The sequence below is a fragment of the Meriones unguiculatus genome, chromosome 8, assembly GCF_030254825.1.
Source record: "Meriones unguiculatus strain TT.TT164.6M chromosome 8, Bangor_MerUng_6.1, whole genome shotgun sequence".
Classification (NCBI taxonomy): Eukaryota; Metazoa; Chordata; class Mammalia; order Rodentia; family Muridae; genus Meriones; species Meriones unguiculatus.
Genome location: NC_083356.1, coordinates 13,639,266 through 13,667,210, shown reverse-complemented (window position 1 = coordinate 13,667,210; position 27,945 = coordinate 13,639,266). Strand labels below are relative to the sequence as shown.

Sequence of the window (27,945 nt, the reverse complement as noted above, 5' to 3'; positions counted from 1 at the left end):
ACAGACTGGAACAAGTGGCCCCACCCCACAGTGTGTACAGGGTGAGACCCGGAAAAGGGGCTGGAGAGACAGGCAATGAAAGCTGGGAAATGCCAGGCTGGCTCTAGAAGATTTCAGACAATCTCTTGGGTGTGGACACCTGGCCCTAGCTTCCCAGGAACCAGGGATGATAGATGACAACAGGCTTCAATGCCAGGATAGCTGCCAGTCTCCAAGACCCACTAGGCCATACTCCTGCAGCAGCTCACACCCATAGCCCACACGTGTACCAGCTGCATCCCACAGGCTGACCCAGGGCACAAGTCAAACCAGGGCAGCTCAAACCAGACTCAACAGCAGGAGGCCAGGTGGGAAGCAGCAGACAACAGGTGGAGAGACAGCAGCGTCTGCCCACTGTCGGCATGCAGCCCCAAGGCCTCGGGCCACCCCAGTCTTCCTCACAGAGGTGGACAGGGATGCTGGGCACATGAGCATCTGCCAAACAAGGGACAAGAACTACCAAAGGAAGACTTTTTATTTTCAAGTTTCTATGGAGATATTACAAACATGTAGACTTAAAAGAACATTTAAAATTTTTTTAGTAACTATTTAGAGCTTTAAAATAAAAATATGATTAGGCAAAATAATAAATAATGCCATCCCAGGTCAACTGTTAAGATCAAGTGTGTCATCTAGCTGGTCACACCACCCACTCAAGGCCCTTTCATGTGCCTCAGGCTACAGCTCACCCAGCCTCCTAGTGATGCAGGAATGAGAGGGCGACACTGTCCAAATCTTCACTTTATTTTTAATATAAAAATGCAAATTTGGAAACCCACCCTGCCTTCCCCAACATAATGCTTTACCTCTTAAAAATAAAAATAAACTACTAATTCTATATACATCACATGTACCATACAAAAATGTATCCAAAGGTCTATTGCTACCAAAGTGTTCTAAATTAAAACAAGTTACAGAAAGCCCCTCATTGTAAACAAAAGATTACAAGTTACAAAATCAAAAGTACACACAGGCCAGTCATGTATATAACCACGCAACACATTCTGCTCCCACACCAAGTTGAATTTTTATGTGCCTGTATAAAAATGCATATCAATATACCTTTGCAAATTTATTTTTCATTATAAAGCAAATGAGTACACTTTCTACAATAAATAACCCGCTGGGAGGCACGCCTGCAGGAGTCAGGGCGGAGCAGGAGACTCAGGGCAGACAGAACAATGAGAACGGCCCTGTCCGGCAGCAGCTGGCGGGACATTTTTTGGTGATTTGCAAGTGATGCACACAGCATAAATTTATTCCCTCTTTGCACAAAGTACCATTCAAAATAATGTCATTTTCTTTCTTAAAATACACATTTGTCATTGTAAATTTACATCCGTCTTATTAAATAAGCGGTACTCTGTGTAAAGAGCATGATCTACAAAATTATTAAACATTCAAAAGTCTTTAAAAAAAAAAACCTACAGATTAAAATAAGTGAGGCCTCGGCACCACCAGTGGGACACCCACACCACACTGCTCGGAACCCGCCTGCCTCACTTGCAAAGCGCCAAGACGAGATGGTTTCATAGAAAACTTGGAAGTGAAACCTCCCCCTCCCCGGGGAAAAAGAATTAAAGAACTACACCTAGAAAATCAGAATAAGTTAAGTTCTGAACAATATACAAACATGTACAGCTTATATCAACACTATGGACAGGACTCCCGGCTGGCTGTGGCCTTGGCCACTGCCTTTTGCTGGAAGCCACCTCAGTCAATGTCACTGAGGTCACTGGCTGGCTCCCCATGGACCCGGCTCAGATGATTCATGGCTCGATCAAATGCGATCCTCACAGCCTTCCGGATGCTAGAGTTCCTCCCTTCCATCATTTTCAGCTTGTCAATGGTCTCGTCAACACCAAGAGGAACCATCTTGGACTTGGGAAGCCACTGCCTTTTAGAGAGAAGACAGAGCATATGAACCACCAGCCCATACTCAGTATGGCTCAGTAACCTATGGCCCTGTGCAGAAGAAGAAACCGGGTAGTATACAAGCTCCCCATATGCTGGGCCTCAGACAGGATGGCTGGGGTGCAGAGGGCATCCACCTAGCCAGGTCTCTCTGGACTCAGTTAAGGCATGAAAACCATGATACCACCCTCTTTCCCAAACATATCCAAGTGACTATGGAGATATGCCTGGGAACATACAGCTGTGCACACAGGACAAGCCCAAGGATACACATATGTTGGAGGTTGGTCTGACAGATGTTACTAGCCCTCAAGATCTGGGTACACCTATCCATGTTGTGTAAACCTACCTGATGGGCTAATTAAACAGCCTATACCAAGGCAGGGCAGAATGGGGTAAACGTGGCTAAGGTTTCTTGGGCTTGGAGAGAACAAGTACCATGAGACTGTGTATGGAAGGTAGACCAGATGAGGATGATTAAGGTGGATGGCACTGAATGGGGGCTGGGAGATGGACAGTGAGGTTAGTGAGCCAGTGTAAGTACAATATTTGACTGGCCCAAGGTAAATAAGGCAATTCTAAATTTAACAGATGACTGTGTCTTATTATTTGTGACAGTGAGTTGAGTAATAGTGCCATGATAATCTTAGAGCTAGTAATAAACATTGTAAGCCCAACGCTCTTTTTTTATTTACTACAGCATATATATATATGATATATATATATATATATATATATACCCAGGAACACACACATACGCACACAAGGGACAAAGCAAAATGTATGTGTGCATATAACATGTCAGTGAACCCTGGAGCAGATCCTAGGATGGGTGGGAAGACTCTACAATCAGGACCATCAAGTGGGCAAGGCCAGTGGAAGCTTCATTGATGAACTCCATTGCCAGAAGCCAGAGAGGTAGGGCAGGGAGAAAAGAAGGCCATAGAAAATCTGACAACTCCCCCAAAAGTTGCCACCCACGCCTATAAAGGACCCAGCTAAAACGGGCCAACAGGAAAGGGCTGGATTCAATTAAGTATGGTCAAGACTACACCCTCAGGGGGTCTTAGGATCTGAACCATGGCTTAAGAGGCTCCCCGTAGCTCTGGGTGGAGGTGGGATAGGGGAGATAGACAAGGAACTCCTGGAAGGGAGTGAAACTTGTGTCCTGGCAGAGAAGTAGGGTCAGAAAGTCCATTGCAAGAAAGCCTAGGGCAAGAGATGAAGACAGCCTGAGGCACTCGTGGATCTAAGGAGTGTTAGAAGCTGCCAGATAGCTCTGGAGTGACCGCCACTCCACATACCCCAGGTGTGCCCTTCTCAGTAGACCAGGACCAGAACACAGACTACCTGGAGCCACCCTGACTCAGCATGGGTCAAGCCAAGCCCTGGGACTGCAGAGCCAGCCCCAGATATCACACTCACCAGCTTCTCTTATTGTCGAAAAACAAAACAAGGAACAGCTTCTCCTCAGACTTGGTCTGCATGTGCTCGCCAATCTTCAGCACATCCAGGGGTGGGGCGGGGATGGTGACACCGTTGTGGTGGCCAGGCACTCGTGGCATCTTGGGGTCAATGATCTGCCAAGGACATGCTCCAGTGACTCAGAGCATTCTCAGACTCAGAGCCACATGCCTTTCAAGCTCACGGCCACTCACACACCTGCCTCCAGAGACTTGACAACCGTACACCTTTGGCAGCACAGGAAGTACAAGTACAAAGCATGCACTGGGAACCCACCCCACGTACCACCAGAACACCCTACTCACAGCCTCTAGACTCACCAGTGCTGGGTAGGAGGGATAGCCGCTACACTTGGCCCATACCACTTTCAGGGGCTCCAGGACGGAGGCAGCAGCATCAGTGGAAATCCACATGCTGTTCTGTCCCACCTCTAGGAAAGAAGGAATCCCATAGTCAGGCCCATCAAGAGAACTCCCAACACAGCCACAAAGCCTGCTGGCTGTCAAAAGTCTCAATACTCAGACCCTAGCTTCCCTAGCTGCTGGAACAGGAAGACATATTACCACCTCAGCCTGGAAGAGACAGATTACCTCAATGTTCTTCCTGTGGAGGTCAGGCCTAGAAGCCTATCTAAGGCCTTCTTGGTCTCCATCATTTCCAACTCTAACGCCTGACTCCAGGTTCCCCAATACCTCAGCACACTTGAACCTCTATTCTAAAGATGAAGTCCTTGGCATATATCAGATGCCTACTACAACCAAAAAACCAAATACAAGTCCTAGCTTGCTCCCACCACCTTTGCTCTTCTGGGCCTCACTAAGTGCATCCAGCAGCCCCGGCATGGCCCTGGAATCCACCTCACAGAAGCCCACACTGACTACTCTTGTAAGTAGTGTCCAACCAGTTCCTGTGATCCTGTCTCACAGCAGCAAACTGTATTAGCTTCTCCGTAACTCAGAACCTCCAGCGCTCCTATCACACCTCACTGCAGTCCAGATTCCCTGTAGTCTCTGGCCTGACACCTAGAGCACATGCCTTCAGAGAGCTGCCCCAGCAAAGCCCCAAGCCTCAGTCATAGCAGGTAGTTCTATCCTCGGAGCTGACATGGAAAGTCCACACAATGTCAGCCTAGCAGGCTCCCCTACCTTACACTGTGGCCTGAAGCTAGGAATGACCACCCTGCTGTGACAAGTTCAATTGTAAAGGCCCAAGATAAGACTTTGCTATGGGAGACCCTGCCTCTCCATCCATTGTCGATATTCCAAAATGCCCACAAAAAAAGCCTATCTCAACTCACCAGCTGCAATCCTGGCCGCCTTAGCGTAGTTCCCATTTTCAATACAAGATATCAGCTCACTGCGGTCTTCTAGTGTGTGCCTTCGCACAAGGGCAGGCTTCCCTCGCCCACACTTGGGTGTACTAAAACTTCAAGAGGAAAAGCAGAGATGAGTCAAACTGAGATTACAGTGAAGAGGCCCCTGCCTGTGGCTTCATCTTTTATCAGGTGCTGGGCTGCCAAGGGACTATGTGGTGTGGAGACCCAAGGAAAGTGAGCCTGTCCCAGTGAGGGTACTTGGATCATTCTTACCCACTTGACAAAGAGGCCACCTTAATACAGACAGGCAGAGCACTGCAGATGACACTCTCAATAAGAAAAAAAACTGGGTGTTAAAGGTACAAAGTACAAGTTTAATTATATACTAACTTAGATTAACCATTTCCGTGTTTTACTTCTGACTTCCAGTTAAATTCTACTGAGCAGGAAAAAAAAAGAAAGTATGTGTCCATAACAGCTGAGCTATTTTTATTAAAACCAGAGGTTTAGAGTATGAGAGAAACTTTGGAAGCTACTTCTTTTCACCGCTGTGTACCCTCGAAAATGCTTCATAATTTCAATGAAAGGGTTCTTGTTTTGTTTTGTTTTTCAAGACAGGGTTTCTCTGTGTGTAGCCCTGGCTGTCCTGCACTCCCTCTGTAGACCAGGCTGGCCTTGAACTCACAGAGATCTGCTTGTCTCTACCTCTGCCCCCATGTGTTAGGAGTAAAGGTGTGTGCCATTGAGCCTGGCCCAAGATGTTTTCAAGTGGGGGGGAGGGATGGACCTACCAAGCAGATCAATTTATCCCATGAGAAACTGTCCCTGAATGGCAGAGCACATGAACTAATCCAGGGCAGCCTTCCTCAGGTCTTCAGCCTGCTCCAGGGGACAGGGCCTACCTTGAGTCACAGAGTGGGCTGTTGCTGGAGCAAATACTGGATTCAGATGCACAGCGCCGCCGGGGCGCAGCTTTCCTCCCCGGGGCAATGCCTGGCTCCTGCTCACTTCTAGTGCCCCCAAAGCCATTGGTGAGACCTGGAACACAGGAAGCAGAGATTCACTGTCACCTACACCAAAGCAGCAGCTCTAGCCCAACTTATTCCTACACTTCTGTCCTATCTAAAGTTAGAATATGTTTTCCAATTAACTTTGCTTTTGTAAGGCAGGGTCTCATCAAGCCCAGGCTGCTCTTAAATTCCTCATCTTCCTGCCTCTATCTTCCAGAATGCCAGGATTAGTCATGAGCCATCACATCTGGTTCATGTAGTGCTGAGAATCAAACCCAGGGTTTTGTGTATGCTAGCTAAGCACTCTACAACCTGAACAACATTTTCAGACCCACAAAGAATATTTGTACACAAAACCCAGAATCTTATTTCTCATTTCCATGACCTTAGTGGACACAGATGCACTGGTGAGAGAAATAAGCACAGCAAATCAGAGTAGAAACAGTCAAAGCAGTTCTTCGCATATTCAAAAAGTAATTTTCACAAGTTCCATGAATTCAAAGCAAAAAGAAATCCTTAGCACCTCCCAAGTTAACATCACATAGACTGTGAGCTTACAACAAAAACTGGACTGCCCACTCTACATGGAATGAGCACTGTCTAAACAAAGGCCCTCCAGTACCCTAGAGTGGTGGAACACTACAGTACTCCACAAAACCAAACTAGGGAATATTAAGTAGAAAATTAGGTTTTAGAAACAAAAACAAACAAACAAACAAACAAACAGGGCAATAAAGCACAGTGGTAGAGCACTTGCCTAGCACGCAAGCAGGCGCTGGGTCTTACCACCAGCATCAGAAAAAAAGTAAAATTCCAAATACAGATGTTAACAAGAACTTTTTACAGATGTTGGACAGAACACTTTAAACTAGAAAGTATAGGCCCAATTCATCTGAGCAATCTCAAGCCCCAAACACCAAAGCCATGGGGCTTGGCCCTAATGAGGCAAGCCACACACACACACCTCCCAAAGGGAGCTGAACCATACTGGTAATGAGGTATAATGTCTGAACAAACACAACCACATCATCTGGATATTTGTAAAGTACTTTAATAAAGACAGATCTGAGTCAATGCAACCAGCATATTCCTCCCAAGGAAGTCTGACCTTCAATTTAAGTTAGTAGGAAAAGGCACATCCATCCATGCTCCCTGCACAGAGCTCCCTGAAACAGAAGGATCACGCTCCCAGAGTACACACTTGCCTGCTCCTTCTGGCTGTACCCACTTGAAACAGGGGAGACAGGAAGAGCAGACTGACATTTTTTTTTCATACATGCCCATCTTCCCCATAACTTTAAAAATGGGGGAAAAAACTACTTTTCAAAGTAAAACACTTATTTTAAAAAACATTTTCTTAGAAATACTTGAGATGACTGTCTAGATTACAAGGTCTTCGTTACATGCTCCCACATGCCTGTGAAAAGGACCTGCTTGTACTGAAAAGGCTTTCTGAAAAGCCTCTTGTTTGCGCACTGGCAAAGCAGAAGATACAGGACAAGGAAGAAGCCACAACCCATTCTTAAAAAGCCTCATGGCCCAAGAATCCTTAGGAAGTGGCGGAACATGTTGCTGCCTTGGAGGTTATAACACACAATACAGACTTAGGTCAGCAGAGTCACCACAGAGGCATCCCTGCCAAACTGGATGGACGAACAGAGGGGCAAAGTCCTTGCTCCAGGACCCAGGATCTTACAGACTATGAGCTCAGAATTATCTGCCACTGCTAGGTGGAGCAGGCAGCTGCAAGCAGGTCTGCAAGTCTGAAGGTCTTGGACAAGCAGGTCATCACTGGCATCTCTGTCATAGGAAGAGGCCCCAGGATAGGATCCATGTACAACTGGTGTGCCCAGCAAGGATGGCAACAGCTTTACCCATCACAAAGTGCCTTGTCAGGGCCTAAACAGCCCCTAGAAGAAAAAGGAAAAACTAAGAGGTTTATAATTCAGAGAAGGAAAATATGACTAAATACCTCTCTCTAGTTTTCCCAAGTGTTTAATTACCAAGGCATACTGCATCTGGGCTCCTAAGTTTACACAAAGTTTTTCACACCTTATAGAAAAACACAAAGCACCTGGAAAAGAAGCTGGCACAGCCACTGTGAAACCTGAGAAGCTTCCAGCAAAGAGCCCTGGGGACTGCTGAGCGAAAGAGTTCTTCAGGCCTGCTTTCCAGAGGGTGCTGCAGCATAAACAGGACTAGGGTGCTTTCATGGCCCAACCAGATTCTTTTGGTCTTCCAAGGCCAAGGGCATGTCCTGAGAGGCAATGCGGGCCACACACAGACACAAGCCTGAAAGGCTCTTGCAGCCATAGCATGGACAAGATGTGGCTTTGACACAAAGCCAGGTATGAGCCTGGAGTCTTTGCCTCCCTCCTTTGTGATCCACTTCCTATGTTGACTCTCCCATCAGCTTTGCAGGGTGGGAACCTAGCAAGGAGGCTTACTGTGTAGGATCATACACACACCCGCCACCCTTGACAATCAAAATAAAAAGATGAAATGGCTCCTATACAGAGCCGACAACCCCAAGCACACATTGCAAAGGGTCCTGAGGTCTCCAAAGACCAAGGCAGAGCTCAAACCCCTTCCTCCAGCTCAAAGGAATCCACAAAAGTACCACTGCAACTATGTCCCAAGGTAGGGCCGGCCCCAGACTTTTAACTACCACAGTACCCCTAAAAGCTCCCTCCTTGTGCCAGGTTTTCTATGGTACAACTTGGGTACACAGAGTTACCAGTAAAGGGGCCCCTGGGGTGCTCAGGTCTCCAACTCACATCCACAGGCCAGGAACAAGTCCCAAGTGTTCTATTGGCAAAGCTGAGGCATGAAGGTAAAATAGGAACACAGTCCTTTCTATCCTGGGCTCCCAACCCACACAATGCCAAGAACTCACAAGGCTGCAGCCAGTGAGATTATCAGGGCCTGGTAACCAGGCTCTCCACCCTCTACAGATCCCACATGGCCTATGAGATGTGCCTGAGAGTGTGGTCACTGTGTGCATCCTTATCCTTGCTGCTATACCTACCACCAGAGAGCTATGTCAGCAGAATCCATTGGTTCATCTGAAACATAACAACACAGGCCCATGCTGCCCACAGCTCCAACTTGTTCCCACCTGTTGCACATCAACAACCTTGTGTCCGATACTGGACACTGTGCCCCAGGCTAGGAATGCAATCATTTCAGTGCAATCATTTTAGGGTGGCGGCAGAAGTATCTATTATCATCTGATGACACTTTACTTTGTTGTCTCCAGAAGAACTTCACATTGGGTCAATCTTTCAGCCTTTCAATGAAAGCACAGCAAACCATGCCACCCCACCTACCACCCTGCTTTTCATGAGTTTGGTCTAGGAAGACACTGCTGCACACAGCCAAGACAGGCCAGAAGCCAGGCCAAAATGACCCCTCAAGGGCCATTCCAGCAGGACTTCTCAGTTGGCTCAGCAGGCATTTGCACAGCTACCAACAAGACTAGCACAATGCTTAATAATCCAAGAGAAATTAAAAGAGAAGAAAGGAAAAGGACAATCAGGCAGAGAACAAAGAAATAAAAGACGCTAACAACCAAGTAGGGAGCTCTATTCAGGCCCCGCTTTAGGCAGTGCGCATGTACAGTCCCTTCAGACACCTAGGCCAAGCTCCTCTAAAACCAGAGCCCCCAGTCATCACAGGCCAGTTTTGAACATGCTCAGGATGAGGCTCAAACTGTTGGATTGTGTTGTCCAAGCTACAGCAGCTCTTGCCACAGCACCGGAAGACCTGAGGTGCCAAAGATGTCTGCTCAGGCACCAGGGCTCCTCTCAACTGCTGGGCTCACTTAGAGAGGTGTAGGCTGGCCCAAGACAAAGAGCTCCTCCAGGGGTAGATGTCTGAGTGTCTGTTTAGAGGATGGCTCAGCAGATGGTTCCAATGTGATCCTCAAGAACTAGGAGCAAGGCAAGGAGGCAGCGAAGGCTTTGCATTCCAAGAGGCCATTTAGCAGAACTCCAGTCCAAGTCGAGGTTAAGAGAAAAGAATTAGGATCCAAAGAGTGAGTTAACCAGGCACATTAGTAGTTAACTGAGAACCTAGAAAACAGTAAGAAGCCATTTAGGCTGACTGCAAGGGGCAGGAATCATCTCCTCCCTCAACAGTCAACGGCCATGGAAGAAATTTTGTTTGCTCACCACCACCACCACACCACCCACTTCATTGAGAATCTCCACAGCACCGAGTATCAAAGTAAGAGTTGATACAGGTCCTGGCCTGATGGTCCATTGATGGAAATAAACAGGCAGAGTAAAGAATCTACAACACAGAAGCCAGCTCCAAAATATATATATATATATATAACCATAAAAGTAGTGACACCATGCTCTGCACTGCCCACATGTCCTGCCTGTCCTGCAGGCATGAGCAAGTGAGGTCTGTGGGTGGGCGTTTTTAGAATAAGTCAGTCCATACTTAATCTAACTTGGAATCTTGCAGTGCACTGAAGAGCACCAGAGAATTCCCTAAAAGTTCACAGTGCCAGATGAACCTGGAAAAGATCAGAAGGTTCTGAATACTCCAAGTCCTCAAACAGCGAAGAACTGCAACTTGGAACAAGAAATCCAGGTGCGCAGAGAGCACCAGAAGGTTCAGGTGGAGGCGCAGCCAGCACCGATGGTAGAATGGGCCCATTCAGCCCATGCCTGACCCACCACGGGCCAGGCAGATGCAGCAGTAGACGCCTCCTGCTCCTGAGGGTCAGATCTTAGTGCTAATAAGGCTCCCGGCTGCTCAGGAGTGCGATTAGGAATTCACCATGCATCCACTGAAATCTACTGCCATTCTGGAATAAGAAAGCAGAAATCTCCATTTCAGTCAGAATCAAAGGCACTGGGGAGCACACATACTACAGGTCTATAGTTAAGACTGCTTGGGACTCACCGTTATCACTGAGAACCCAAAAAGAACTCTAGTCATATGTGAACACCCATGACATTTCATGAACTCTGTGGTGTCAGCCCTCAGGTGACAAATGGTCTAGCAGAGCCCATATGGCTAACTGGGCTGCCTGGCAGAAGCTGCCAGGTACACAGCAGGGTGTCTGGCCAGCAGCAACATGGCGAGAGCTTTTCCTACAGTGTCCTGCAGGGTCAAAACAGACTTTTTGTTGCTGACAGATATGAACCCTGAGGGGCCAGAAGGCTGTTTCCATTCCATCCTGTGCACACGTCACCCGGTACTGAGACATTCACTGGGCAATCTCCCAGGACCAGAGCACAGCAAACCATGACCAACCACTTCAGTGACAAAGGTCTTTCAGTGAACTCAAAAAGCCTCTAAAGTCCTTCACATGGCTAGAAAAAGTTACAGAAACTCCCAAGAATTGAAACAACTTCAGTTTCAATCTACTTCTTGTGGCACATTGAAATTGCTTCATAGAAACCAAATGTTACAGAAATTTAAAGTGCTATTATCAATTCATCAAAATAAGATGGCTTTGAGAGAAGTTTCTATAAAATTACTGAGTGCAAAATAATAATGAAATTAGTTGGGCCTGTTGGTACACATACTCAGCTACTTCAGAGGCTGAGGTAGGTGGCTAAAGTGTTAAGGCCTATTTAAATTAGGGAAAAGGTTCAAAGACCAGCCTGTCTCAAAATTTTTTTAAAAGGGTCAGCAAGATGGGTCAGTGTAAAGGTGCTTGCTACACATGTCTGGGACCCTTGAGAGAATCTTCTGATCTACAAACATGCTGTGGCATGCAAGCACATGTGCTTGCTTATGCAAGTGCACACACATACACACACATGAATGAATGAATGAATGAATGAATGAATGAATGAATGAATGAATGAATATAAAAGAAACTACTTTAAAGGGACGGAAAACAACTTGCCACAGGGCCCTGGATTCACTCTCCAATACCTACACACACAAAAGAAATAAAAATTTAAGGAATTATTTTGATAACAAACAAATCACAATTTATTGCCTTTGGTAAGAAATGCTCTTCTGGGTGTGGTGCTTCAGGCCAGGTAACCCAATAGATGGAGAAAGGAAAGAATGAAGAGATGTCAACAGTCCACTGAGAATACCAGGCCAGCCTTGCCTACCCAACTCTCTGACCAGACCACATGGCAAGGTTCCAGAAAACAGAATTCACTCATCAGCAAGACCCATGCAGGAGAAATCATCCAACACTAGTATGCCTGAAAGGAAATGCATTTTTTAAAATGGTGGTTTGAATAAGAATGGGTCCCATAAAATCATATACTTGAACACTTGGTCCCTAGTTAGTGGAACTGTTTGGGAAGGTTTGAAGTGTGGCCTTGTTTGAAAAGCTGTGTTACTAGGGTTGGGTTTTCAGATTCAAAGCCCCCGCCATTCCCAGTTAGCAATCCTTCTCTCTGCCTCATGCTTGCAAGCTCTCAGCTAAGTCTCCAGTACCATGATGGTGGTGGACTCTCTCTCGAAACACGAGGCATAAATTTGATGCTTACTTTTACAAGTTAATCTTCACAGCAAAAAAAAAAAAAAAAAAAAAAAAAAGTAAGACAGAAGCTGGTACCAGGAAATATTGGGGTAACAGGCCTGACCATACTGGATCTTGGAAGACTTTGAACTTTGGACTAGAGAAGTGGTTGAACACTATTAAGTGGGGTTTAATGGGCCATTCTAATGGGAGCTTAGAAGACAGTAGTCTCAAAAGCCCCATTCAAGAGATTTCAGAGCAAACAACATTAGCAACTGGACTAAAGACCATTCTTGTGATATTTCTGCAAAGAATGTGGCTGGTTTTGTCCTTTTCCTAAGAATCAGCCCAAGAAGCCAGGAGGTGGTGGCCCATACCTTTGATCCCAGTGTGCTTGGGAGGCAAAGGCAAGCAGATCTCCAAGTTCAAGAGCAGGTTCCAGGACAACTGTGATTACACAGAGAAAGCCTGTCTTGGACAAACAACAACAATTAAAACAAAGAACCATTTGAAACTAAATTAGAATTTGTAACTTTGGGAGAGGGTAAAGATTTTACCTAATAACAACTCTGTCATATAGCTATTAGTAATCACTCTTACATGTATCTACAATGAAAAAGAGCAAGTGGAACAAAAAGAAAACACAAAATACATAGTTTAAGGACAAAAAGAATACCACAAAATTTAATTTTGGACCCAAGGCTTATGCTGAAAGAGATTAAGGAGAAATGAATGAAGGGAGCAGTATCCTGAGGATGGGACTCTACTTAGCTAATCCTGCAATCTGTGTGAAGAAAGGCCTAGGGGAACAATCTGTTCCTGAAAAGCAACAACAAATCAAAGCTTATGCCAACATAATTCAAGCAAGGGCAGGTTTCTACCCAAGCTGGAAGCCTGATACAGCCCTTTAGCCTAGTGCTTCTGAAGGATTCCAGAATAAAAGGGCTGTGGGATCTTCTTCCTCCACTAAGGAAAGCCACGGAGACCAAGTAGTTGTGTGGCAGGGGAATTCCTGCATGGGGACCTCCAGAAAGTATATTGTGTGAAACTGTGAAAGCAAAGCCTGGATTGCATTGGAGACTTCAAGATGTTCAAACTGCCAAAGTCATGGTTGTCTACCAAGAAGAGCTGCAAACACAGCATGGAACCAGCCCAAGAGAGGTGTGTTTTGCAGTCATAGGTGTGTTTTAGACATACTATGATTTGGAGTTTGCCCTACTGGGTTAAAGTCTTACTTTAGTCTAGTATTTCCATATATGCACCCTTTCCCTTTTGGAATGTTAATGTATTTTCTGTACCATTGTATGTTAGAAGTATGTGATCTGGGTTTTTGTTTGGGTTTTTGTTGTTGTTTGATTTAACAAGCGGTTAAAATTAAGAGACTATCGTGAGTCTCAGAAGACTTTGGACTTTTTAAATTAATCTATTTTTTTGTAATTTGGTGTTCTGCCTACATGTAAGTCTACATAAAGGGAGTTGGATTCACTGGAACTTGAGTTACAGACAATTATGAGCTGCCATGTGGGTGCTGGGAATTGAACTCTGGTCCTCTGGAATAACAGTCATACTCTTAACTGCTGAGCCATGTCTCCAAACCCAACTTTAGACTTTTAAACTGTTGAAATTGTGAGACTATGGAGAGTTCTGAAGTAGGACTACATGAATTTTGCATTGTGATATATGGGCACAGTCTATAGAGGCCCAGGAAATGGAATGTGGGTTTGAATGAAAATGGTCCCTACCGAATCATATATTTAAATGCTTGGTGATCAGTCGGGATAACAGTTTGGGAAAGATTAAGAGGTATGACCTTTTTGGAGAAGGTATGTCACAGGGGTAAGTTTTAAGGTTTCAAAAGCTGAGCCATTTCCAGTTAGCGTTCGTTCTCCTGCTTGCTTGAGCTCTCCCCTTTCCCAACAGCCCCAAGCTTGCAGATCAGATACAGGCTCTAACACCATGCCTGCCTGCTACCATGCTCAGTGCCATGATGGCCATGGACTCTAATCCTCTAGAATTATGAGCCACAAGTTCAAGGATTTCCTTTATAAGTTGCCTCCGTCATTGTGTTTCTTTACAGCAACAGAAAAGTAACTAAGACGGTTATCTAGGTGTGACAGGAGAACAGAGAATAACAACCAACTTTTAATCAAGGACCAAAAACAAAAATACAAACCTGTCTGAAACAGAAAAAAAGATGTTGAAAATCTGATGCTGGCAGTCATTGTTCAAGAACACAAATACACCTGTCCCTACTTTGTTTTATATGGGACTTAGATAGGAGGCTGTGAGGAATGCCAAGCCAGGTTCTTCAAGCACAGCACAGGGAATTTTCATGGAGATGCTAAAGATATAGGTATCTGTGGCGACATCTCAGAAAAAGAAGCACAGCTCAGTAGTGAGCCGAGGTGATGGTACAGTGGGAACTGAATTCCCTTACTGCCAAGCCAATGACCTGAGTTCAACCCCACATAATCAAAGGAGATAACAAACTCCACAGGTGTCCTAAAATTTATTCCCTCCCTCATATGTGCACACTGTAGCCTAGACCTGCACAAAACATACAGGAATAAATTAATATTTATATAGCTATTAGTAATAGCTGTCATATAGCTATAAGTGATTACTAATAGCTATAGGATTATAAAAAAATCTGTATTATAAAAAATAGCTATAGGATTATAAAAAAATCCACTAACTAGAATTTTTTTGTTGCTGTTCTTTTTTAAGTCAGGGTTTCTCTGTGCAGCCTTGGCTGTCCTAAACTTGAACTGTAGAGCAGGCTGGCCTCACAGCAATCCGCCTGCCTCTGCCTCCCCGAGTGCTGGGATTACAGGCATGCACCACCATGCCAGGCTAGCTTTCTTTTATTTTTAAAAGGACTATCTCCATTAAAAGGAAAAAAAGCTTAGGAGTAAATGAGAAACATTTTTTTAGTGTGATGGGGGCAGGTGTTAGCAGTACGATGGATGTATACTAAAACAAGCTACAAAAAAAAAAAAAAAAACACAACATTGAAGAAACAGTAAAATATTCCTTAAACCAATTATGCAAAGTGTAACAAGTAATGAGATGATAGATTATTTTTAGATGAGCCCAGGGAACAAGTAGTCTTCAAGAAAGAAAGGTTCAGGTTCAAATCTATGGCTCTGGGTTTGTGGGAACTGACCTCAGGAGACACATACACTTTGGGTCTATGGAAGTGCCAGGTGTCCCTATTCACAGGTCACAGTTTACACACATCCATGAACATGATAGTCAAGATACTCAACCAAACCACATTCAAAGCTAATGTGTGAAAAACCCACAGGGACAGGAGAAAGGGGACAAAGGACGGGCAGGGCCAGCCATACCCAGCTGCTGTGCTACCAATGGGCTGAATGGCCACTGCCTGCAAACAGCTCTCAGCTTTAGAATGAAAATCCATGTTGTCTGTCTTCACCTCCAGAAATGAAGAGAATGCTGCAGAAACAAGAGCTCAGTACCATGGTTTTGTATTAACAGATCCCTGGAGAGCGCTGCCCCTGACATTTACCTGTATCCAGGCGCTTTCCCGGGGACTCCTCCTCCACTTCGGAGTCTCCACATGTGCTCCTCGACCTTTTCCTTGGCTGCAGTAGAGTCTCCAACCTCGGAAGGACTACAGACAAAAAGGTTTTGGTCCCTAGCTGAGGAGAAGTTGGCTGGGTTTCAGTGTTCTTGGCAGACTTTGGGGGGCTTACACTTTTCGATTTGCAGAAGAGAACAGAAGTGCGTCTGTTTACATCGCTTGATGGCTCCGCCACTGCGGAGGCCGCCGCCGCCGGCACATCGCCACTACTGGCGAGGGTGGGCTCTGGAGGGTGTCCGCTTACCAGTGCGCTCTGAGTGCAAGTGCTATGTGATTCATTATCAAATGTGACTCTTTTGAATAGTTTACTCTGCTCGGGGTTGAGTTCTACTGGTTTGAGGGTTGGTGGTTCTGAATTAGTCTCCGAGTTTGAAGGAAGAGGTAATGCATCTGATGGTTCAAGTTTAGGGGGAGATTTATCTCCTGAAAAAATTATAAATAAAGTGATTTTGAAAACTGAAGATTATAAAATCTATTATAAAACTTATATAAATGTGAAGTCCACCAAAACACTAATTCAACTAAGGAAACAGCATCACACACAATGGTCTGCTGAGCAGCGTGCAGCCCGGGGCCGTCAGGTAACACTGTGTGTGTTTCCCTAACCAAAGATTTTGGGCCTCGTGTCCTAAGCCCAGGTGCACAAGTTACTTTCTGGAAAAAACTGTGAAAGAACATTTAACACACGGCAATATTAAAAATCTTATCTGAGTTCAAGACAATCTCTGTATCAATATTCACTTACCTGGAGGAAGGTGAAAAGTCACAGAACTAAGGGAGCCTAAAAAGGTCCCCACAGCACTTTATGCTGCACCACCAGGTGGTGAAGATAAGAAAAACAAATGTTAAGTTGTCTAACCAGGGCTTTGGAAGTCAAAGCCCAAGCTCTGGGAGTGGGGGGGCTGAGGAAGACTCTTACGAGGCAGGATGACCTTCCACTCCCTTGGACTATCCAGACCTGCGGGCACTACTTTCCCACCTCATTATCTTTAAAAATAAAAAAGACCCACAAAATCATTTCAACCTCTTTAAAAGTGTTTATAATTTACCAACATGGGAGCTAAGAGCTGGCTCAGAGCATCTACTGGTTAAGAGCATTTACTACTCCTGCAAGGGACCCAAGTTCAGTTCCCAGCATCCACATGGCGGCCAACAACTGTCTGTAACTCCAGTTCCAGGAAATCAAACGCCCTTTTCTGGCCTCTGTGGCACCAGGCATGCACACCTGGTACACTTACATAGAGGCAAAACACTGATACACATAAAATAAAAAAATAAAAATAAAGACAAGATGGACCTGATATCCTAACTTAAATTCAACCCCAGAGAGTATTATATTCCTGTCTTCACACATAAAAATCTCAAGCAACAGAATGGCAGTGAAGCTCATGGTGTGCGGTTAGGCCCTGCTTGGCTAAGCAACTAGCTAGGGGTTCTTTCTGGATAACACTTACTCTGAGAGTCTCACTCCAGGACATGACAGAAAAACCAAGAGCATCAATTTAAACAAGCCAACGTAGAATATATTATCACTAGGTATGGTTTTTATTTTGTTCAAACTACAAACTGCCCACAAAACATTTACACCACATCACAAAACTTTAAATTCAAAAGTCCCTTTGAAAATGAAAAGCTACATGATATGAAGCTCCACTCATGCCTCTGGATCACTTGATTAGCTCAGAACAAATGTTCTAGGCCAGAGAAGTTCTCCTAAGCACCTCCACTCAGCAATGCAAGGCTGAGGGTGACAGGAGATTCAAACAGCCGCCCTTGCAAGTGAGTTGGCTTTGGGCCGACTATGTGCAGGTGGAGCCTATTAGAGGCAAGTCTACCACCAAGGGGAGAAAGCAGAGCATCAACAAAAAGCCCGTTAAGAGGTCTTTTGTTGAAAAGCTTTATCTAGAAGATAACAATGCATAAACTCATGCCACAAGGGCCAAAAAAAAATCTGTGCTTGGAGATTAAAATTCAATGAAGTGGAAATGCTGAATCTTGAATCACTGGCATGTTGGCTGCTGACAAAATTCTTCCTGCCCACTTTGGTTAGGGGTTCATTAAGAGTTTTAGAAGCCACAGTGTGTGCAAAGCACACAGGGCCACTGAAAAGATGGGATTAGGAACAATGCAGAGCTATGCATGGCATTCTTGGTGCATATAAACGTGGAAACAGAAATCACTGGCACTAGATCGTATGTAGGCTGGTACAGGAGCACATGGCTGAGGCAGGTGACCACTATCAGGCTCACTTTCACTGCACACTTCTTGACTTTGCCTCCTGCCTCCATCTCCTACCTGAATGTCCAAGCACCTTATCCTAATTCAGGGTCCCAAAATGTCCAATCCAGTCTCTATGGCCTCTTCAGGGCCAAGGCTAATAGGCATCCCCAAGCAGTACAAGACCAGCAGACATGGGACCTGAGGGGCCTCCTGCCCAGGGCTCCAGACACTACAGATATCCTATCCATTCTCTCCATGGCTAAGAGATACCAAAGACCCACTTTCTGCCTATTACTTAACTTTTAGATTCAGTCACTACTGCCAAGACAAGAGTTAATTTAAACATGCCTGGCCCTTTGCACAAGGACTCCACCACATTCCACTTTCCCTAAGCAATGTCTAATCAAAAGCTGCCTGCCCATGCGGGACTGCATGGCCAGGCACACTGATCTGTGTTCTCCCTGGCTCTGTGGTAACCCCTGAGTAGGAAACCAGGTTCCCAGCCACCACCACATAGTTAACTGACATACTCCTGGGTGTTACAAAAAGAATCACACTGGATACAAGAGGCTATGTACAGGCCCAAGTGAAAGGCCATCTCCAGTAGCCATGGAGCCACATGAACCACTAAAATTCTGTGACCCCCAGCAACACTTAAGATTATTAGGTTCCTTGATGAGTGAACCCTCACACCAGCACACCGGGCAGCACTAGCGCCACAGCTAACAACCCCATCAGGTCCCTCGGGCAGAAATCTTATTGGCAGTTAATATACAAACGCAAAACATTTTTATTTTCAAAACCTCACTGTCTGCTAACAATTGGACATTACTTAACTGCATGTTCCAATTAGTTTCCAGAATCAACACCACACAACTCCAATATTCATATTCATGAATATGAATGCCAATATTCAAATAAACACCAACCAGGATTTAGAACATAAAGCAGTAAGGCAAAAGCTGCTCATATTATCACAAGCTGATTATACGGACATCTACTCAGGACCAGCTAGTCCCTGTTTGACCATGATTCTCCACTTACAAGGCCACCAAGCCAATTTAATGCTTCCACCAAAGCCACAGACAACTCTGGCTACCACAGCAAAGTGTGTGGAGACATTCCAATACATAGCTAGAAACTGTACCATCTCCACCAGCAATCTATCTCCTGCTCTCTTCCTCTGCCAGCCCTGAAGAAGCAGAGTCTACACTGTACTCATTGCTGAGTTTTAACATGGGGCACATACAGCAGGAGCAACACCTGGCTGCTGTGTAAACACTGATAACCCATTGGCAGTGTTAATATGTCCTGGAATCTTCAGCATGCACACCCCTACAAGCTACCCATAGACAAGATGTAAGCCCCATTCAACAGCACATAGACCCTGGTTTCCCCAAAGGTCCTAGTTAATCCACTAAAACCTAATGAATAAAAAGGTCTACAAGCTCAAACTTGTCCCACAGGCTTATTAACGGCCCCATTCCATGCCTCTCTCAGCCTTCAACTGACCAGAGCTCTTCAACCTTAAGGTCAACATGGAAAGCCTCCTGAAAAATAGCTTTCTGCTTGCAGTAGCAGCCAGGGCACGACTACCACCCAAGACAGCCAGAACCCATTTCCTTCCTCAGATGGTGGCCTTTAGGGCCTGCTGCCAACAGCTATACTGTTTCCTCTAATGTAAACAACCTAAATGTCACAAAATACAAAAGTATTATTTAATTACTATTTAAGTGAGACTGCTTATTTTACATTAAGAAATGCCTTCCTGGGTTTAAAAAAAAAAAAAATCTATGGTCATTCTCAAGAAAAGAATGGAAATTTTTTTTCCTGGGCTACTGCTATGTAGCCCAGGCTGGCCTCTACACTCAAAGAGTTCTACCTGCCTCTGCCTCCGGCATGTGTGACCTCACCTAACCAACACATGCTCTTTGAGAAGAATATGCTGAACTACCTATGTATTGTGTTGAATTTGGAGTTCCATCCTAACATACACATAGCAATTTCTGTTCTGCTTCTGTTATCCACACCAACATTTATGTACTCCCCTGTTGCCTGTCTGATATTCAATCTCTTTAAGGGCCCTAAATTCCATCCCCACAGTTCTGCCTCAGAATGGACTGCTAAGCTATTTCCTTCTCCATTCATTGATCCTCTCAGCTAAAAGGAAAATGTTCTTTTCCTGAGTTTTAAACACAGGCCAACAACTTTCTAGGCATTTGTCTCAGCTATCACCAATGTTTCCTTCAAAGTGACCCCACGAGATCAGTTCTTCCAATGACACTGCTGGCTCTTCCTTGAGTTGAGGGACTTAGGTGAAAAGAGAAACCTCAACCCTATAAAACTAGCACTCATTTTACAAGAGACCTTTTGGGGAGGAAATGAAATTCTGCACACCTGCACATAGTGGTGAGGACAGAAGTCAGGTTTCTCTTTCAAGAGCAAGCCACTGCAGTTCCAGTGAGCTGTCCTGTCTATCCCCTTCCTCCCTAGCTGACTCTTCGGCACAAACAGTGACAGATCACTGGGTGGCTAGGCCAAGGGTCCTCCTCAGCCAGTTGTAGCAGTAGTAAGAGGCGCCTGCAAAGGGCTATCATGGGAACCAGGAAACAGCTCTAGGTGGAATTCACCACAGAATGCAAAGAATAGCAGTATTTTGGGTGCATCTGTCTGCCAACAGTCCCATGAACAAATGTTCCTTAAAGAAAACATAAGAGTCCTCAACCATGGCAGAAGATTGCCATGTGCTAGTGATTAGGCTTTTAGACAATGAGGAAGAAATATGTCACACACTGAAAAATAATAACTTTACTGTGTGGACCAATCAAGGGAATATGTGAAATTTACAACTGGACATATTAGAAGTAAATTCTAAGGCCAGGAGAACTCAGTGGCGTTAGCCGTAGCTTCTGCTGGTTGCCTAGCATAAGCGTATAAAAGAAGCAACCAGAAGGAGAAAGTGGACTAGAAGATTGTCACCAACAATCTACAGGACTGGCACAAACATAGTGAAACCATGTCACTATGAGGAGTAGGTCAGAGCCATATCTGGCACAGATAGCCATACAGATTAAAATGCAAATCGCAACTACATCTGCCTTGTTTTACTCTTTCCCTATTCTTGTTTGGATGGGGCAGGAAAAACACACAGGCAAATCATAAGCCAAACTGCTAACAGTGGCAGGAGCAGCTCTTATTTTTCTTCCCATTTCATGGAACTGAAATGTGGTGACTGAGCCAAGTGGACTGAAGGGTGTGCTGATTCTCTAGACTTTCCACACTTAGATTCACCACATACAAAGGCCTCCTCATCCATGTACCCCACGAGCAGACAGTCTCTTCTGCCTCTCCGTCCTCCCCATCCTAACATCTCAGCTGTCCAGATCTTTCCCAGATGCCACTCAATGCTGCTAGGACAAGATGGTGTCCACTGAAGGTGGACAGGAAAGGCCTGAGGCTTCTGAGCAATCTGGGAACAGGCCTCTGCCTAGGAGCACAGCAGTTTCCTTCCCACCCTTACAGCCCAGGGCTGGGTGTGCTCTAGCAATAATTATTCCTCTCGGGAAGCTGTCACAAAGCCAGCAAAAGAGCTTAGCAGAGAGAGGTGCTTTCAAGTCCTGACCACCTGAGTTTGAGCCCCAGTTCCTGTAAGGTACCAGGAGAGACACTAACTCACACTAATTTTCCTCTAACCTACACACGCCAAGCCAAAACAATTTTAGGCTGTTTCATTCTCTAATACTCTACACCTCAGTTTACAAAATACAGCAAAGACATTTCTTGCTCCTACTGCAGAAGCCACCTTCAACACAGCATCAGCTCTAAACTACCCTTTTAAAAGCACTTCAGGTTCAAGTTAAAGAAAATCTCATTCCATGCCTTTAGGCTTGTAAACTAAAAGGCAAAATACAGCAGACAACAACCAGAAGAACATCCTTTCAAAGGGCATCAAAAACCTGGTGGAATATGCAGTGATCAGTGTTCTATGACATTCAAAACTTATAAATTCATGGTTACTACAGAGCATCACTCAAGCTTGACAAGAAACACCCATGTCCATGGGTGTGACCCTCCCACCCCTTCATGCTTACCTTCCTCCCCTGTGTCCGGCCCCAGTGGAGCTGCATCATCTTCGAAGCCTCCTGTACCTGCCCCTGTGGGTGGGGACTGGCTGTGCTGCTGGCTCAGCTTGTTTCGGAGAAGAGCAATTTCTTTTTTGAGCAGCTTTGCCCGTTTACTCCGTGAGCCGCTGGACTTCATGGAGCAGGTGAGGTCCAACTTGTCCAGTAGCTCTCTCAGTTGCTCCTCCAAGCTCATGTGGGCCCTGTTGGCTGGGTCCAGCAACCTGTCCACTGAACCAAACAACATGCATCATTAGTCACCTGATCCTTGGGCACCTCTAAGAATAACACATTGGTCCCAACTATTCTTTAGCCCGCCCCTGGCCAAAGCTCCAGCTTCACCATTTGATGCCATACAGTGTCCTCTACCCTCATTTGAACCCATGGGAAGGCTGTTGCCTAAAGGAGAAAAAAGACACTCCTAAAAGACTTTCTCTTCCAGTCAGTATGACACAAAGAATAGTGTGGCCACAGGAGAGGATATGCAGGTAGCATGTGTGGCCTCTCCTGGAACAGGACCCAACTCAGTCTTGCTGTATAAACAGTCCATTCCAAGTGAGGGGCACAAAGACCATCAGAAATGCAGGAGACCTTATGCATCAGCACAGACACAATATGGACTGCCAAAGGAAGTGACAGTGTGCCGACATGTTGACATGGACTGTTTACACATCACAAATGCCATCCTAGTTGAAATACTTGCTTGTGAACCACTGTGTCCATGGACACTAGGCTGCAGAGTCCACAAGTCTTCCAAATGCTGACTAAAGAACTTAAATTAGTGAAATTGCCAAAGAAATTCTTTAAAAGAAAGGAAGAGTCCCTAGGGATGACAGAGGGACAACATAAAGGAGATCTGCCCAGATGTGGTGCCCAGCCCAGAAACCCAAGTCCAGGTGAAGTGTCCTGTTTACAAGAACAACACTAACTAGCAACAGGGTGTGAATAAAGCCCCCTGTGGGCTTGCAGTTACACTATTTCTAACAAAATCTCAACTTAAGCCCTCAAATGAATTCAAGTAAACTAAACAAAGTTCTTTTCATTTAAAGCACCAAAATAAACAAAACACATAATCATCAACAACAATAACAAAAAAAAACCCATCTCAACTTTTCAAGGCTCATTTCTTTTTGTTGAGCCTCACTACATAGCCCAGGCTCGCCTCAAACTTTCAATCCTCCTTCCTCAACCTTCTGAGTGCTAGAATTGCAATCATGAGCTACCATGCCCTTCTTGTCTGCTTCTTTTTCAAAAGGACCAGTATCTTCATTATAGCAGGGCTCAGAACAGTGGCAGAGGGCTCAGAACAGTGGCAGAGGTACCCAAAGGTAGGCTTGCCACAGACCACCCCCTTTCTTTCTAGTCCAATCACTAAAGAAAATACAAATTTCTACTTTTCATTATTACTTTCCTCTTTGGCAAAAAGCCTGGCATAGAAATTTACTTAGCAATGGCAGAGTCAGTTTCCTCAAAGTGTCAACTTTGAGACCTCCAAGTCCCTTCCATCTAGAGAGCATGAGTATCAGAAGCTGTGAGGTAAAAGGCTCCGTATGCCATTGGGCTCCTCTGCTTCTAACAGCCAAGACCATCCAGAGTATAGTCACAGGCACGTGTCCACAACCAAGAAGGATGGAGCACCACGCTTGCCTGCCACACAGCCTGGAGAAGAGAATGTAGATGTACATAAAGGACTCTCTCCATAATCCACGGTGGCCATCAGCTCCAGCAGAGACTGCTACAGACATCTCAGCACAAGATGGCTCTGATCTAACAATACTGGATCTATCTAGGCTTCTAGAAGCTGTTACCTCTGTGCATATGAGATCGCATGCGTGCGTGTCTTATTTTTCAAGACAAGGTCTCATGGCTGGCCTTAATTCACTATGTAGCCAAAATGACTTTGAAATTATAATGCTTGAAACCACCTTGCCCAGTTTATGCTGTATTGAGATCAAACCCCAGGCTATGGGCATGCCAGGAAAACACTAGCAAACCATACCCTCCAACCTACTTGTGTTTACTTCCTAATTATATTTTTTGGATCACTTGTGTTTTTTAGACAGGGACTCAGGATGTGTAACTCACACTAGCTGGAAATCACTATAGTCCAGACTGGCCCTGAACTTTGACAATCTTCCTGAGTGCTGAGACTACAAATGTGTAGCACTACATCCTATCTTGAAAAGAACTCTATCTATCCTGTATGCCTTGCAGATGCCTGAGTACTAACAGACAGTCTCTCTAGGCCAGAAGTCAGGGGACCTTTGAGGCCCTGACTCCTCACTAAGACACAAATGTAGCCCAATGGAAAAGCAAAACAAAGAGTAAGGACACAGCGACCAGTTGGTCATCCAGAAGAAAACAAAGTATGAAGTGAGACATAAATCAGTACAGTCCCACAGCGAAACAGGAGAAAAGTAGGTCAGTCAAAACAGGATCTCAGGTTTTGGAAACAACCGTGAATACAGGAAAACTTCCTGCTCCAAGGTGGACCACCAACCCCCATTCACCTACTGAATTTCCACAGGGGCAAGATGTTTACAAAAACTAACTGGAGGCCAGATGTGGTGGTGCACATCCTTAATCCCAGCACTCAGGAGGCAGAAGCAGATGATTTTCTGTCAGTTCCAAGCCAGCCTGATCCACATATTGAGTTCCAGGCCAACCAAGGCTAACCAGCAAGACTTTATCTCAAAAAACAAAAACAAACAAAAAAACAAACACACCATCTTGCTTGGAGGAAATTGATAAGCAACAAAACAACATGTGATTGGCGGGGCCCAAAGTAAAAGCTCACCCTGGAGGGTTAGGCCAAGTCCTAGAGATAGGCTAAGGCCAGACCCTCTATGAACACCTGCGAGCATCCAAGAGAGAAGGTCAGAGGTGAGGCCAATGTTAGCGCCTGCTTTTGTTTCTCAGCTGAAATACACTACCAATAGCTGTCTTCTCGCTGCAAGACTTCCTGAAAAGCCAGGTCAGGCCCTTCAGGTACAAATCCTCAGCTATACTGTCTTCTCGCCCTATGCCATCCAGATCTGGGCTCAACTAGACATCTGTTGAATGTGAACTGTAGCAAGGCCCAAGATGTGCTGCGTGTACAACACACGTGGAAGCAGAAAATGAAAGAGCATCCTCAGGAGCACTTATGGTGGCCACATGTTGGAATCTTAATCACTGCAGTCTGAGGGAAAAGGCATCTGCCCTCTTCCTGGATGCAGTGCTGGCTTCTTACCCTCTTCCCAGGAGAAAGGCCGCCGAGGGGCTGCGACAGGTCGCTCAGGCAGGTGCATTCCCGAGGCCTCTTCCAGGCCAATGCTGTCCACCTCACGCCGGGCCTGCCTCAAAACAACACCTCCCTGATCCCGCAGCCTCACTGCAGCTCTATAGAACACGGTGTCCTTGGCATTGTACTTCATGCAGTTATCTACAATGAGATTAAAATCCTCCTCAAACGCATGGAGGTTTTTATACCCTTGAGCTTCTAGCCGCTTCCTCATTGTGGCAAAGTCCATGGGATGTTTAATATGATCCAAATAATCTGGTACCTAATTTTAGGAAAAAAAATAAACATTTACAAACCAAAGAAAAAAACAAAATTTATTGTATGCTATCTATAAAATCAATCACACCTGAGACGCACCTCCCACCCAGCAAGACTAATTTCACGTGGCAACAGTAAGCCAATCAAACTAAGCCCAATCTTTGCAGGGACCTTTCCGGTGCAATTTCTTTAACTAAAAATATATCAAATGGAGTACCAGCAAGGCTAACATCACCAGTGGCTAAATTCTGAGTAGAGATTTACACTGAGGCCTTTTCTGGGGGGGGGGGTTTTGTTTTGTTTTAAGATTTATTTATTTATTCTGTATACAACATTCTGTCTGCATGCAAACCTGCAAGCCAGAAGAGGGCACCAGATCTCATTATAGATGGTTGTGAGCCACCGTGGGAATTGAACTCATGACCTCTGGAAGGGCTGCCAGTGCTCTTAACCTCAGAGCCATCTCTCTGTACCTAGGCATTTCAATGCTTTACAATGAGACTCATACTCTTTTATAAAATTAAAATTAGTCATTAAACATTCATTAAATATTAAATAATATATTCATTAAATAGTAATAAGAATTAAGAATGCAAGTAGCCTGCTCTCCCAGTTACATGCTTACTAATCAAACAGCAATATAGATCCAGAGCCACACAAGAGACAGAACAGTGAGACACAGCAACACGCACCTCCTTTAGACTCACGGGCTGGGCAAAAATTTTTGCAGGGTCCTTCTCCTGTAGCTGCTCCAAGACTGAACGCAGCAGCACAGTCAGCGGTGTCAACCGGAGCTCCATAGCCATCTGCTCCACCTTCACCTGGCAACGACAGTACACACTGTCTCTAGAAGACTGTGGGTACACCTCTCTTAGAAACCATGGCACCTCACATACCGCACAGTCACAGAAGTAACACTCCAACCATCAGCACAGAGCAGCCTACACACAGGCTAGCATCCTACCACAAAGCAGCCTTCTCTATGCAAGGACATGTGCTTCTTCCAAGGCAGCAGTCTCCTTTAAAGGCCTTACAAATTCCGGGGTGGCTACCCAAAAATGACACCACAGGACCAACTAGAAAGTAGGGATATGCTGTGGGGTGGGGATAGCAGCATAAAGCCAGCAGGTACACAGGGCCACTCCAGAGCATCTCTAGCCACATTCCATACAGCAGCAGGAGGTTCATCCAGAGACAGCCCTGGAAGGTGGCAGAACCCAAGGGCCTCACCTGCTCACGCTTAAGTTTCTCCCGCTTGCGCAGCAGCTCAATTAGCAGGCGTGCGCGTTCTAGGTCGTGTCGAAGCCGCTGCCAGTACTTGAGCTTCTCTTTGGCAGCTTTCATCTCTTCATCATTTTCTCTCTGAGAAGATTAAATGAAACTTCCCATCAGTCAAACCTAGATGTTCTTCCTGCCAGGGGTTTAACAAGCTCATACAACAAGTGAGACTAAAAGGATTACAGAACCTGTGACCTATTCTCTTTTAAGAGTCCTGTGAATGTGCTGTGACAGAGGAACAGGAGGGTCCAACAGGAGCATAGTGGCTTGATCTGCAGCAGCTGGGAATGCAGGGAGTATGAGAAAGGAGGTATACCAGTGTAAGACTGAGCTATCCTGACTGGCTGTGGAGTATCAATCACACGGGCCCAGTTCTGAGCTCAGCAGGTAAGGTGTAGGGATCATTTCTAACCCCTCAGAGACCAGCATGGGCACTGCAATTGCCAGACACCTGTCTTCTCAGGTGACAGAGCAGTATACCAGATAGCACATCTCCTAACCTAGCCGGCAGCCTGCACCAGCTCCTCTCTACCCAAGTCACCAAACTGAAGTATAGCACTGGAAAGCCAGGAGATTCAAGATAGTGGCAGGAAAGCAGCTGGCTCTACCTGGCCACAGGAAGGCCAGTCCTTGAGCTGCTCTAAGCAGGGTAAAGCCACAGCTACCCACAATCATCCTGAGGCCTAGCAGAGGCCCTCAAGGCCAAAAAGTATCCAAGGGTACCCTTACTACCTCACAAAGGTAAGGGACAAGAGTCACTGCCACAGGGACAGCACACATCCCTCAACAGCCATCAAGGAACTCCAAATAAGATCAGAGCCCCATCTACAAAGAATCAGGTTTTCCACCCACTTTCCAGGTAAGTCATCATGCCACATACTCTCAGTATCTTCTTATTCAAGCAAGATCCTCAAGAGCTCTGCTCCCCAACCCAGATCTCACTTTCATGCCATCCCTTACTTCCCCATTCTGCCACCCCAGAGTCTGT

General features: G+C 45.5%; 1 protein-coding gene across 3 annotated transcripts in view; it reads right to left on the bottom strand.

Moving 5' to 3' along the window:
• Positions 1–496: 496 nt before the first annotated feature.
• The window catches only part of Brd1 (bromodomain containing 1), a 47,297-nt gene continuing 19,848 nt past the window's right edge, over positions 497–27,945 (bottom strand). The window contains exons 4-13 of one of the 3 annotated variants that reach the window (XM_021638996.2): positions 26,910–27,041; positions 26,372–26,500; positions 25,371–25,683; positions 22,109–22,369; positions 15,723–16,220; positions 5,635–5,770; positions 4,715–4,842; positions 3,738–3,847; positions 3,379–3,533; positions 497–1,936 (exon numbers count right to left, since the gene is read on the bottom strand). In XM_021638996.2, the coding sequence (XP_021494671.1) occupies positions 1,753–1,936; positions 3,379–3,533; positions 3,738–3,847; positions 4,715–4,842; positions 5,635–5,770; positions 15,723–16,220; positions 22,109–22,369; positions 25,371–25,683; positions 26,372–26,500; positions 26,910–27,041 (2,046 nt within the window). In that variant the 3' untranslated portion in view covers positions 497–1,752. Of the gene's footprint in view, positions 1,937–3,378; positions 3,534–3,737; positions 3,848–4,714; positions 4,843–5,634; positions 5,771–15,722; positions 16,221–22,108; positions 22,370–25,370; positions 25,684–26,371; positions 26,501–26,909; positions 27,042–27,945 lie in introns of those variants that run through there. The other 2 variants (XM_021638997.2, XR_002476475.2) reach the window with 2 other exon arrangements.